At 36.5% G+C, this 14472-nt stretch overlaps 1 protein-coding gene across 1 annotated transcript; it reads left to right on the forward strand.

Moving 5' to 3' along the window:
* Positions 1 to 12287: 12287 nt before the first annotated feature.
* On the forward strand, positions 12288 to 13686 carry LOC131150221 (probable aquaporin NIP7-1). The gene is made up of 5 exons (XM_058100822.1): positions 12288 to 12452; positions 12640 to 12864; positions 12952 to 13146; positions 13284 to 13345; positions 13491 to 13686. Exons 1-5 carry the CDS (start codon positions 12288 to 12290, stop codon positions 13684 to 13686), a joined length of 843 nt encoding a protein of 280 aa, XP_057956805.1.
* The last annotated feature ends 786 nt before the right edge of the window (positions 13687 to 14472 follow it).

Consider the following 14472-nt stretch of genomic DNA (forward strand, 5'->3'; position numbering starts at 1 on the left):
AAATGCACGCATGAGATACTTGTGCTTTATCAGCATCAAAACAGGGATCGGACTCAAAAAGTCAATAGGAACAAACAGTCTCAGAATTCCACTATCTTAATATGATCGATATAGTCATTTAACTATATAAAATATACTATATCCTTAAACAACCAACCAACATAACGTCCTTACTCCCAATTTGGAATTCATTCTTACTACTCAGAAACAAGAACCGACAATAGTTTACTATGGCTTTTCTGAAATCGTCACCTCACGAAAATCATAGAAACCACCATGGAATTTCCTGCCTCCAGGCTGCGAGACAGAATCCTAAATTCTAATCTTAACCTCCAACAATGACTTACTATAATCACAATCTACCAATCACCTACCCTGTAGAAACCCGAACTCAAAAAATAAAAGAAAATAAATATAAAATAGAGAAAAAAAGAGAAAGAAAGGAAAAAGAAGGGAAATGGTTTGACAGAACCCAAACCGTCGATGATTTCAATGAGTTCAGAAAAATCGTCACTAGTTTTTAGTCAACTGGGTGAGTCAACTGCCAAACCGTCACCGGTTTTCTAAGGGCAGGGAAAACCGTCAACGATTTTCCTGCGGATCTGCTAACTTAAAAGCTAAGCAAAGTATATTTTCTTATAACTTCAAAATTTCCTCTCTCTCTCTCTCTCTCTCTCTCTCTCTCTCTCTCTCTCTCTCTCTTTGTAGTGACCCAAAGAATTTATAATATTTAAATAAAAAAGGAAAGGAGAAAAGGAAATTAAAAGGGGGCAAGCAGGTCACGTTCGTCGACGACGCAGCACATTGGGCTCGTCGACGAGGGTGCTCTTGGTCGATGAAAAAATACCAAGAGGGCGTTTTGAGTGATTCTAAATTTTGTCGATGAGAAGAAATTTCGTCGATGAGTTGTCTTCATGACCTCGTTGATGAGATGATGTGGCTCGTCGATGAAGGCCAGTGTATAAATAGGAAAAATCTTCATTTTTGGCCGAAAACTCACGCACAACTCTCATTTTCTCTCTCCTCTTCGGTTCTCCTTCCTTTTTTCTCAATTTCTGGGTCCCTCTGCCGCTGGATTGACAATCCGAAGCCACCACGACACTCTTGGGGAAGTTCTCTACATATCTGCTGAAGTGGATCGTCGGTGGGTCAAGTTCAGAATCATTCCGAATTCAGGGTAAGACTTTCTACTCAATATTTGACTTCTTGACAGTTGTAGAAAGCGTAGTACGTGCAGAAATACTGTAGTTTAGTTCTGAAAAATGTCGTTTTCAGGGTGTTGAACGGGGAACCCTGCGGGTGTGGGACTCCTTATTTTAGAGGCTTCTCAGGAATCAGGTAAGGGGATAAACTAAGCTAGTTATTTTATGAAAATGTATGTATGTTATTACAGCATTTGATTTCAAGAAAATAAATATATATTTATATATGCTTTATGTTTGGGAAATACTGTTGTAAAAGATGATATGTTGAAATATGTATAAAACCTGTTTCGTGTGGCATGAGTAGAATTTATGATGAAATACTGTTTTCTGGGAATATGATAATGATGTGGATTTTTATATTAAAACCAGCGTATGGGCCAAAATTTTTATATGATTTTCCGACATACAGGCTGAGCTATGGATATGTTTTGCCATCGTACGGGCCGTGCTATGGATATGATTTGCCGGCGTACGGGCCGAGCTATGGATATGTTTGCCGGCGTATGGGCCAAGATATGGATATGTTTTGCTGGGGTACAAGCCATGCTATGGATATGATTTGATGGTGTACGGGCTGAGCTATGGATATGTTTGCCGGTGTACGGGCCGAACTATGGTAAAATATGAAATATCGGTGTACGGGCCAATGATTTTCATGATATACGTATATATGAAAAATGATATGATGATGTTGATTTGGTAGTTAATGATATGAAATATCCATGTATCACAATTTCATTATATGTTATATGTTATCAAAACCTGGTTGGCTTGGTTTAGGCTAGCACTTGTACGGTACCAATGCTATATGTTCATGATTCATCATGATATTTGTTTTAACGCCGTTGTACAGAGTGGCATGAGGTTGGATGGTCGATGTGGTTTTAAGAATTGTGAACGCCCCTGGTATATGGACCAGGTCTAGCAGACCCATTGAACTTACAGACTGTATTTTTAATTTGGTAGTGGTCAGCTATCCATTGTCATGTCCCGCCTTCGGGCCACACAACCCAGTTATGTGGGGGTAATACATGACAACAGTCAGCTAACCTACTAGGGTTGTTTTCGTACTATATTATATGAGATGAATTATGTTTATGAAAATCCTGTATGTTCTGCCATGATATGAGAATATATGTTTCACATATATGATACAAATAGTTATACTGATATGTTTATGTATGTTTTGATATAGAACACGAAAATACTCATGTTGCCACACACTAGTATTAGTTTATTTCCCTTACTGAGAGGTGTCTCACCTTGAATTACATGAAATTTTCAGGAGCCCCTGATAGGAGAGCGAATAAAGCTCCGCTGAGATAGTATTGTTAATCTGCCCTCTCTGAAGGGTAAGTTTTGGTAGGGTCAGTTGGATTTTGTGGGAAATAGCCATAAGACTCTTTTGGGATTATATATGTATAAATACAATGGATGTAGAACTTTGGTATTGGAATGAATGAGTTTGCATTTATGATATTATGATTTTATGTTTCCTGCTGCTTAGGCTTCCGTATTGTGTTTCTAGTATGTCCTTGGTACCCACGGGTTCAGGTTGATTATGATCTACTGGATTTGATATGTTGATATTGGATTTTATTATATTATGGAAAAAAAATATGTGGAAATTAAGCAGGTCGTTACACACACTCTCTCTCTTTTAGGGTTTTTTGGACCCTCTCTCTCTACTCTCACTCTCTTATGGCTCTCTCTCTCTACCGTAGACTCACCTGGAGCCCGTGCTCACTCTCCGATCACTCTCCTCTGCAGTCTCGGCTTGCCGGTTCATTTTCGGCGGTGGGATCGAAAAGTTAGGGTCTTCCATTTTCAAATGGAATCAGTTTCTTTTCCAGGAACATGTAAAGGGATTAAGTTAAGTCAGTTTTTTAATAAGTTTGAACCGATTAAACTGCTTTATATATAGGTATACTATGGTTTTAAAGATTGCTACAAAAACCGACCGTTCAAAGAAGGATTTTTCAAATATAGGATATATGATACGATATTTTGAGTAAAAGGAATAGTGGAAAACTTGCTTATAAACTAAATATACTATGAGGTACTGGTTGGTTATTTATGGATTATGTTTAAATACTGAAATTGTGTGGCAGGTGATTAATCGGTATAGTTGTTGTGTAACCGAATTTTGGATATATTTGTGAAATACTGAATTGTTTGTGAAAATACTGGAACTGCGTTTGCCAAATTCATTTTTTTTTTCTTACTCTCGGGATGCCAACAAATGAAGCAAAGGTAAAGAACTATTAATACATATATTATATTAGTATTATATATATATATATATATATATATATTGCTTTATCCATATATATATATGTATACTTATATATTCATCATATTATTTATTTAATTACTTTAATTTAATAATTTTAAATTAATTAATTAATTAATCTTAATTTTTTTCCCGAGTTACTACATTCTTCCCTCATTAAAAGAATTTCTTCATTGAAATTTGTGAACTGATAATTCTATTTAGATTCTATTATTAACGAACCACCTCATACCACATATTCCAATATACTTTATAACTACAAATAACTACATTAATCTAAAATTAAAAATAACTATTGCTTATATCATAATATAAATTTATTACCTGCTCCTGCACCACAGGCAATGTCCGCACCAGTCGGGATACAAATATTAAACAGGAAAAATCAATAAACGTCTAAAACCGAAGTCAGTGCTAAAAAACATCACCGTCGATAGATTTACCATGGTTTTCTGAAACTCACGATTGAATTAGAAAATCATAGAAGTCCGTCAAAGAATTTCTGCCTCCAAGCCATGAAAAACAATTAAGAATTCTTAACAATATCTTAATCTACCCATTCCTATCCTTATCCTAACTCGATCCTTTACTCTGGTATTAATCCATCCTAGAGTCTATAGAACCTAACAACCTAATGCTCCGATACCACTCTATCACGCCCCAAAACCGCCAAGTGGGCCCAGGGTGTGATGTGATCCAATCACCTGTGTCTGATACCATAACCTCAATCACGCAACGGGAAAAAATAAATAAACATCCTTAATAATATACTAGAGTACTATATAAACATCCCAAAAAATAGAATTTCCCAACATCTAGTATCCATATATACTTAGAAAATAAAAACATAAACAAAAAAAAATACAACCAAAATTTGTACCCTCTCACAAAAATGCTATACCAACAAACCCAGCCCCGAGCTCACTAAGCTTGATCACGCGGAGGTACTGAAAAAGATGAAATTCATATCGGGTGAGACACATCTCAATGAGACGAAATAGATTAATATTAGTGTGTGGCTATCATGAGGTTTGTGTACAAAATATAATCATCATTTATAAATTAATCTACAATTATGAAATCATTCTCTGTCCCTACTCACACATATGTCGCGTATTTTATTAAAGAGAGTTTCCTAATGATTGGAGTGATTACCCGCCCATACAAGTAGCACCCCTCTGCTCTGATACCTTATGCAACCTATGACTACAACTGAAGCATATTAGAGCACTTACCTTTCTCAATAAGCCCTCAGGTGGATAGTTTATCTCGTACTCACACACACATTCAAACAAAAGTTTACTGGCAGAAGGTCTCGAGAATAGGAAAGATTACCCGCTCATACAAATGGCTTCCTTCTGTCCTAGTACGTTATGTGGCCTAGTATGGCTACATCTAATATTAATTAGGGCACTCGCCTTTCTCAGCAAGCGATCGGGCAGAGAGTATACTTCACCCAAAATACATAAAATATTACAATATATAATACATATTTACTTTCTTTACTCTGTATCTGTTATCTCTGTATTATTCATCTTTTCATGTTCTAAGTATTTCACATCACATAATTTACTTTCACATTTTGCATTACTCTGATTTCATGCACGTGAATCTTACTTCCACATTTCACATCATTCACATTTCACATTCACATTTCGCATTACTTTGATTTCATGCTACTCTGTATTCCCATCTGCATTTATATGTTATGTTCTCATAATATTCACTGGTTAAATGAAACAATTATGCATTTAGAACTCACTACCGGATAGATAATCACTGTCATGCTTCCTCCCATGACAGGTTGTGCGGCCCGAAGGCTGTACTTAACTCCTGGTCTACGTGAAAAAGGAGCAGATACGAGGAAGCCTAAACAGAAAGGGAGAGGGGGGAGGGGGGATTGTGATGAAGGGCTCGAAGAAACACAAGGAGTGAAAGGCGGAAAAAAAAAGGCAGCGAGGGGAGAAAAAAGGTGTAAAAGGCAAGAGGGAGAAAGAGAGAGGTAATAGGGAAAGGAGATAGCCGAAGGCTTTTTTTGTCAGAGTAAAAACGATAAGAGAAAAAGAACAGAAGAGATGAGGAAGGTCAAATACGAGAAAATAACGGGAAGGGGGGACGTTAGTGTAAGAGAAAGAGATAAATTAGTGTGGGAGAGGTTGGGAGGGGAAAAATGGCAAAAAAAGAAGCAATGGGATAGAAAGGAAAAGGGGGAGAGGAGAGAGACTAGAAAAGACCACTAAAGCTAAATCAGAAAACAACCTCTTCAGTCAGTAAGTTAGATTGGTTTTCCCACATTGGTCTAGACTCCAAAGGGAATCTTTACCCTACATAGAACAATCGACCATCTCGTTTCCACACTCTCTCTAAGACGTGGGTGCACTAATCTCTGCCAAATATCAAACGCAACAGTACTGTGTCTCACTATGGTCCACTGGAGTTCTCAAATCATACATTGCAATTTTACATTCATATCCTGCTTTGATTAAAATACACATGCAATATAATTCCAATACATTTCAGTATTTCCCAACATGTCATACATATACATAACACAACTCAACTCATTATTTTCATTTTACTCATGCCACACATTCCAAATAATACGCATAATTATATCTCGTTAAAATAGTAAGCCAACCCATATTCATCATCCATTTACTGAAGATACACATCAAATTATCTTCACAATTTCCATAAAACACATTACTTTAATCATTCCATTTTCACAAATAATAACTATAGCCCTAGGCTCAAAAAATCACAGTTCAAACGGTTGGCTTTTCTTTAAAACTCACATGACAATCATATATATATATATATATTTATTTATACACACATATATTTTACATTTAAACCGGTAAATTCATAAAAATTACTGGCTTAATCTATTCCCCTTACTTGGTTTCCTAAACTATGCTTGCAAGAGTCCCGAAATTATACCCGTGGCGTTTACCTGAACCCTAAATTCATAAATCCTAATTTATCAATTCCACCTAAAATAAAATACTATTTTAATATTTCCTAAACTCATAAACTTCAAATAAATAATTGAGTTACCAAAAACCACAAATTTGCTCAATTTCCTAAATATTACCCTAGCCTTGGATTGGTGCTTGGAAAACTCAATTCAAAAATTTGCTCCGGTAGACTTGTAGAGAAACACTCCTAGAACCACGTGGTGGTTTCCGATCATCAGTTAGGCTAAATATTTGAGAGAAATTGAAGAGAGAGAGTGGGTTTACCTTACCCTAAGAGTGGTACCTACGACACTCCTACAAAAAATTCACTCTAGTAGGAATGTCGGTGGCGGAGATAGAAACCCATAAGCATTTTTCATTTCCTGATCGGCCGAGAATTTGCCGAGAATTGAGGAAAGAAGGAGACAGGCGGAGGAGAGATGTGAGGAGAGAGAGGGTTGGAGAGATGGCAATCCCAAATTCAATTTTTTCTTTTTTATTCTCTGGATGCTTACAGATGAAGCAAAGGTAAAGAACTATTAATACATATATTATATTAAATTATATATATATATATACACACATATATATATATACTTATATATTCATCATATTATTTATTTAATTACTTTAATTTAATAATTAATTAATTAATAATCTTATTTTTTTTCTCACGTTACTACATTAATGTGATACCTCGTGGAAGAAAAGTTTAAAAGAATTAGATGTTACTACATACATCAATAAGGTGCACCTTTCTTTTTGGGAGCTTTCCTATAAGAACTCCACGGTTAAGCGTGCTTGGCTTGGAGTAATCTTGGGATGGATGACCTTTCAGGAAGTTTTCTCAGGAAGTGTCTGAATGAGGACAAAACACACTGAAAAGGACACGTGTTGGTCTATGGGGCCAGTCATTAGTCTGATAAGACGCGCCCCTATTGTCTGGTCCAAATGGAGGAGGAGAGACGTAGTGCTCCCTGGCAATCCCAGGTTGGGCCATGACAAATAGTATCAGAGCAATTACGCAGCTGGAAGTGTGATGAGATTCACATCGCCTGGGTTTAGAAATGTGGGTTCGTATTGAGAACATTGCGTTTTGTAAGTGGGGGAGAATGTGATACCCCGTGGAAGAACGGCTTAAAAGGATTATATGTTACTACTCATATCAACAAGGTGCACATTTCTTTTCGAAAGCCTTCCCAGTCATTAGTCCGATAAGGCGCGCCACCTTATTGTCTGTTCTAGGTGGAGAAGGAGAGATGCAATGCTCCCCAACAATCCCAGGTTGGGCCGTGACAAATGGTATCAGAGCAATTACCCAATAAAAAATGTGATGTGATTCACATCGTCTGGGTTTAGAAATTTGGGTTCGCAATGAGAACATCGTGTTCTGTAAGTGGGGGAGAATCTGGTACCCCGTGGAAGAAAGGCTTAAAAGGATTAGATGTTACTACCCATATCAACAAGGTGCACCTTTCTTTTCGGGAGTCTTTCCATAAGGACTTTATGGTTAAACGTGCTTGGCATGGAGTAATCTTGGGATGGGTGACCTTTTGGTAAATTTTCTCAAGAAGTGTGTGAGTGAGGACAAAACACATTGAAAAGGACACGTGTTGGTCTGTGGGGCTAGTCATTAGTTCGATAAGGCACGCCTCCCTATTGTCTAGTTCAGGTGGAGGTGGAGAGACGTAGTGCTCCCTGACAATCCCAGGTTGGGGTGTTACACTTTTATACATATCTGTTAATTTATGTAAATAGTGTTAATATGTATTGAACTGGTTTATGTTGAGGAAGCAAATGCATATGTTTTAACTGTAAAGATGTGAGTAGTTTCAAGTGAGTTAAAATGCATAAATGTTTATGACGAAATAAACTCTCCGCCTAAGGGCTTTCTAAGAAAGGCGAGTACCCTAATAAGTATCAGTTGGCAAAAGCAAAACCAGGGTTGCTAACAATTAGAGCAAAGGGAGTCTACATGTTGGGCGGGTAAACCCCGATCCTCAGAACTTTTTCTGATAAATTAAATAATTGAGTGGGGTATTGTTGAGATAGGTTGTATAACCTGTGTTTAAATAAGATGATGATATTTTGTATACTTTCCGAATCACGTTGGCCACACAACTGTATAACTTAATCTGCCTTAACGGAAATTCTCACCCCAAAATACAAATCATCTTTTCAGGACCATCTCGAGATCATGCTTAGTGAACTCTGGGGCGGGGTGATAGCTAGTTTCAGTTATTTGTGAGTGTTTGTAAGAACTCTAATGTAATTAAGTTATGTTTGAAGTCCCTAGATGTGTATTAGGGTTGTATGAGCTGAGGTGCTTTTTATATTATATTATAACCTGTAATATGGATATTTGTAGACCTTTGTTTATAAAGGTAGTTTAGAACTCTGGTAATATGTTTTGGAGAATGTATCATTTATTTGCACTGCATTTTTATATGATGAATATGGTATTAGGTATGCAGACATCACCAAAGTAGCACCCTGGGTCCCACGTGGCGGGTCAGGTGTTACATACTCTCTTCAAGATCCATTCCAACACTCTGGTGTTGTTATCTGCTATTTACTAAAGCCTACAGAACCTAACAACCTAGGCTCTGATACCAAACTGTCATGCCCCGATTTTTCTACTTTTTTTCCATCTGTATATATATCTATGAAACAAACCTACCTTGATTCAAGAATAATATTACTATCAACATGCCAACTCTGATACTAGACTATAATAACTTGTGTAAAACTCTACACATAGTTTCTATAGCAAATGCACTATAGTAACCTGTGTGGCCTAAAGTGGAACCAGGTACAATAGTCCTCAAACATTCATAAAACTCAGTGGAAGCATCTATATACATATACATCCAATGGAAATACTAGAGTTCTGACCATCATTCTGTTTATACATAATTCCCCAAAACTATCCATCCATAAACATCTCAGAATACACTATACTGTCCTATACAACATGGTGTCTCACCATTACTTACCCTGAATAGTACTCTTAATATTTGCTCTATAGAGCTCAAAGCTTGTCTACTTGGGTTTCTTGAAATGATGAAATTATAAGAGTGAGACACTTTTCAGTAAGACAGAATAGATTATTATCAGTGTATGACAACATGAGTTTTATTGTTTCAAATATACTTTCATAGTCTATCTTTTTCAAACTCTGTGAATTCATATGGAACTGTATACATGCCCACAAATACTTTTTATATTACATACCTTTCTTTCGAATCATGCTATGATAAAATAGTATCTCAAATCATACTCTGTACAAAAATTTGTATCTTAATTCATACTCTGTATATAACCAATGTCTCAATTCATACTCTCTATAAAATAAGCATCCCTGCACAAGTAAATGCGCATATATATATATATATATATATATATATATATATATATATAAGAGCTGCCCTGGAGGGATAATACTGTAACGTCATCAATTAACCCCGCATGATCTGGGTTGTGCGGCCCGAAGGATGGACCTAGCCATGGTTGGCCTAACCAGACTAGATCAACTATGTTTGTATTTGTAAATGTATCTATAACTATGAGTACGATTCACTTACCCAACTGGTCCAGACTCCAAGGGGTAACTATATACTTCAATGGCATAATCGACTATGCCACTAACACCCTATCAAGAAGTGTGGCTGCACTGATAACTATGAGGCTACGGTATTATAACGACCTGCTACTTATATAACATTTTTTTTTTCATGTATAAGACATAAATACCATCTATCTGAAATACTACTGAAAATATCTCAGGCTCAAAGGAGCACTGAGAAAACTCTGTACGTCATACATTCCTCAGCAGCGGTATACAAGAAACTATAAACTGTCATATACACAATACCAGAAAGCTATAATATTTTGAAGTATATTTACAACATAAAATACCCAGCGACAACATCAAAAGCCTAGGATTTACCCTAAATCACTGGCATAAAAAATACACCCACCCTTCCAATAAGGGCAGCGCAAGACAACCTCTACCCGCGAGCCTGATCTGCTCGCCTAATTGGATCTCCTGAAAAATAGTAAGTCATTGGGATGAGACAATGCTCAATAAAAGGAAATATGCTATCACTAGTGTGTGGCGGCTGAGTTGCACATTTAATATACTGAAATAATACTGATACTGTAAAATGAGTAACCTGATATACTGTACAAAACACATGTAAAGCAGTTTAAAATACAACTGTGTATCTGAGTTTGCTATCTGTACATACTGCTAATATGATAATATATACTGCAACTGTATGATATATCTGTACATAGGAACTTCTGCTAATACCCTAGAATCTGTATGTCATGATTTAACCCCTCATGGCAGGGTTGTGCGGCCCCGTAGGCTGGGCTTACTCTGGTTGGCCTACCAGGCAAGTCAATCTATCTCTGTCATCCGCCAATCTAGCCCACTACAATCTCTCCGGGCATTCTCCATATCTATCATCGTCTAACCGACTACCTCAACCCAGCTCGCTGAGGAGACTGCAATCTCTTCTGGCACGGTTAGACGGAATCCACATACTATCTGAGTTATGTGGTTGCACTCTATCTGTAATAGCAACGGTACCATACTCTGCTGTATATCTTTGTTTGTAATATCCACAGGGATCTAATACTGTGCAATACTATATATATATATATATATATATATATATATATATATATATATATATATATATTTATTTATCTTACCGTTTTAACATGATTTCAAAGCCACCATAACACTATCAATCTGAGCTATAATATCTGAAATATCTGTAATATCTATTTGTAATACCTATAATATTTTTTTGAAATATGTGTAATATTTGTAAAATCTTTTTATAATATCTGTAACATATGTCTGTAATATCTGTTATTTCTTTCTAATATGTCTGTAATTTTTGTCTGAGTGTTATGGTTTAGAAATCATGTTATTCTAACAAATGCTATAAATCTTACTTTCTGCTAATAAACTTGTATAACTGAATATCAGTAAAATTTCATAATCAACATATTAAACTATAATAAAAAGAGAATCTCATGAGGAAGTAAGGATCTTATTCTCACTCACTTTTCATTTAATGTTGCAATCTAAACCTCCCATTCCCTAACCTAGGCATCGGAGTGATCCCTCGGAGTATACCCCGGATCCTTCAAGCCATTATTATTTGATTCCTTTAAGGTGTTTACGGTCGAAGGATGATTTAACAAAAGCCGTACGATTCTTGGCAGCAACAAGAAGTATAATTTACAGTATAAAATCAATATATATATATATATATTCATAGACATATGTACATAATCTACCAAAAAAAATAAAAAAGTAAAAAAAAAAATGAAGCTCCAGAGTAATTAATTATGACATCCCAGATGCTCTGAACGAATGATATATAGCACGTAAAGGGAACCTGATTGACTTGGGAAGGTTAACCAAAATTAAAATAGTCGGCAAGAAATGGTTAACCTCTTTTATGGAACAGTTGAGAAGCAGGAGTAACTCTTTCTCCCTGTTGGAAGCACACAAGAATTGTGTTTGTTTTTTACCCACCACAGTTCAATCCTTTCTTACAAAAAGCCAAAACTGTGTGACTTGACCAAAAAAAAAAAAATCTTCCTTATTAAAACTCTTCCCCTCATCCACTTTTTGATCATTATCTCTCATAAGACATACATAGAATTAAACTATCCAACATTTCTACTGTATACAAATACATGCTCTTTGAGCCTCTTTAGCTGGCTGTTTGCAAGATCATTAAATACACAAATCATATTTGGACGTTTAATTTACCTGCCAGGAACTCATTTGTATCTGTAAGTAGAATGGTCATGAAACATTTGTTCCAAGAGCCACCATCTCCCGATGTTTCAAACAACGCATCCAGCAGCGGATCGAGAGATTCTGATCAAGAAATGGGTTCTCCTCCAGTCTCAAAGAAAGCATTTCTCTGCTTTCCTCATGGAATTAATCTGAATCCCGTGCGCGTGGTATGTTTGTCTTGTGTGTGTTTTGATTTTTGTTCTTTGCTTTTGACCACGGTCATCATCACTATTCACTGCCCAGGCCAAAAAAAAAACAAAAACAAAAAAGTAATTATAAGGTGCAATTTAACGGCTACACTTGAAGAATTTTTAATCTTTATGACAACTTGAATCAAGCAAATTAATTGTGCAGGTTTTAGCAGAGATGGTGGGAACCTTCATTTTGATGTTCTCTGTATGTGGGATCATAGCAAGCACTCAGCTGATGAGAAGTGAAGTGGGTCTCCTAGAGTATGCAGCCACAGCCGGTTTAACCATCATTGTCCTGATTTTCTCCATTGGCTCTATCTCCGGTTCGCACGTTAATCCTTCTGTCACTGTTGCCTTTGCAGCATTTGGTCATTTTCCATGGTCCAAGGTACTTGAAAACAGTTTTCTCATCTCCCCTCAATACTCAATTTTCAGTCCGACAATTTGAAACTGCGCGCTTTCGATTATCTTGAAGGTTCCGCTCTACATAATAGCACAAATGTTGGGTTCTGTTTTGGCAACTTTTGTGGGATCAGCTGTCTACGGCATAAAATCAGAACTCGTGACTACCCAACCCCTCCAAGGCTGCACTGCTGCTTTCTGGGTTGAGCTCATTGCAACCTTCATCGTCATGTTTCTAGCTACGTCATTGACATACGAAGCCCAATCTGTAAGAAATTTTGGGAAAAAAATGGCATTACTTTCACTTATGCATGTCAAATGAGATTGAAGTAGTTTAAATAAGATATCTACTTTAACATAACTCTCAAAACTGGACCATTGACTTGGGTGAAACACGTTTTGCAGGTAGGCCATTTATCTGGCTTTGTTGTAGGAATAGCCATTGGACTTGCAGTATTAATCACAGGGTATATATATATATATATTTCACAGCATTCCCTGCATACAAGTCAACTAGCTTGTTTTGTTTAGAAGATGCATAAATTTTATGTTCAAGCTTTTTCACCACCATCTTCTTTTACTCATATAATGAACTTGGGGGTTCCTTCACAGACCTGTCTCGGGAGGATCATTGAATCCGGCAAGGTCATTGGGGCCGGCCATCGTTTCCTGGAGGTTTAAAAATGTATGGATATATCTTACAGCCCCGACTATTGGCGCTGCAGCGGGTGTTCTCTTGTTTCGCATTCTGCGACTTAAACGCCAGCCTTGCACTTCCACTCCCTCTCCTAACTCGTGCCTGCTTTAGCCCATCCTTTCAACAGCTTTTTTCATGGAAATTGGACAAAAAATATGCACTCATAAGATCAAGAATGCATTCATTTGACTTGAATGTAGCAATTGTTTAGTTATATAATGCAGAGAGGGCTGTGCCTCCAATAGCAATAACACTAGCAAGATTCGATAAATTGTGGATTCAATAGAGAAGTTAAGTTCATCAGAATGATAGTGCAGAGTTTTAGTTTCTCCATTCATTCATTCATTCATAAACAGCTTGCGACGTATGAACCCTTTTCACCACAGCTTGAACAAATGCTATAAGAACTTTCTACTTTTTGATATAGATCAAGCAAGGAGAAAAAAGATGACCAACTTATAAGAACTACGCCAGTTAAATATTCTTTTTAAAACAATCCAAAAAATTGTTGAGCTATAAAAAATATACAATGTTTCTTCTTTATTCACACATGCTATGGACGATTATGGGTAAATGCATTTAAAAGAGAGATGTACGAAAAAGCAAGGCGAGTAGCAAGAAAAGAGACACAAAAATTTAACGTGGTTCGCGTTGTGCCCTACGTCCACAAAGAGCAACAAAATCAAACATGGGAGATTACAAGCTTCACACACAACTCCTACATCCCCCATCAAATATAAGACTTTTTAGATAATGACAAAGAGATGTCCAAAAAAGTCAACAAAGGTGGCTTAATTGTCAAAAAAAAAAAAAAAAATACAATGATTTTCACTCACGTGCGCATCCATGTGAATCTATTGAAATATTTTCTAAAATATATGATTTTATGGATTTTCA

Source organism: Malania oleifera, chromosome 3, assembly GCF_029873635.1.
Source record: "Malania oleifera isolate guangnan ecotype guangnan chromosome 3, ASM2987363v1, whole genome shotgun sequence".
Lineage (NCBI taxonomy): Eukaryota > Viridiplantae > Streptophyta > Magnoliopsida > Santalales > Ximeniaceae > Malania > Malania oleifera.

Coding starts and splice junctions, on each gene's coding strand:
- LOC131150221 (XM_058100822.1), top strand. CDS start 12,288: ATGGTCATGAAACATTTGTTCCAAGAGCCACCATCTCCCGATGTTTCA. Junction 13,147..13,283: donor TGACATACGAAGCCCAATCT/GTAAGAAATTTT, acceptor CACGTTTTGCAG/GTAGGCCATTTATCTGGCTT. Junction 13,346..13,490: donor CTTGCAGTATTAATCACAGG/GTATATATATAT, acceptor GTTCCTTCACAG/ACCTGTCTCGGGAGGATCAT.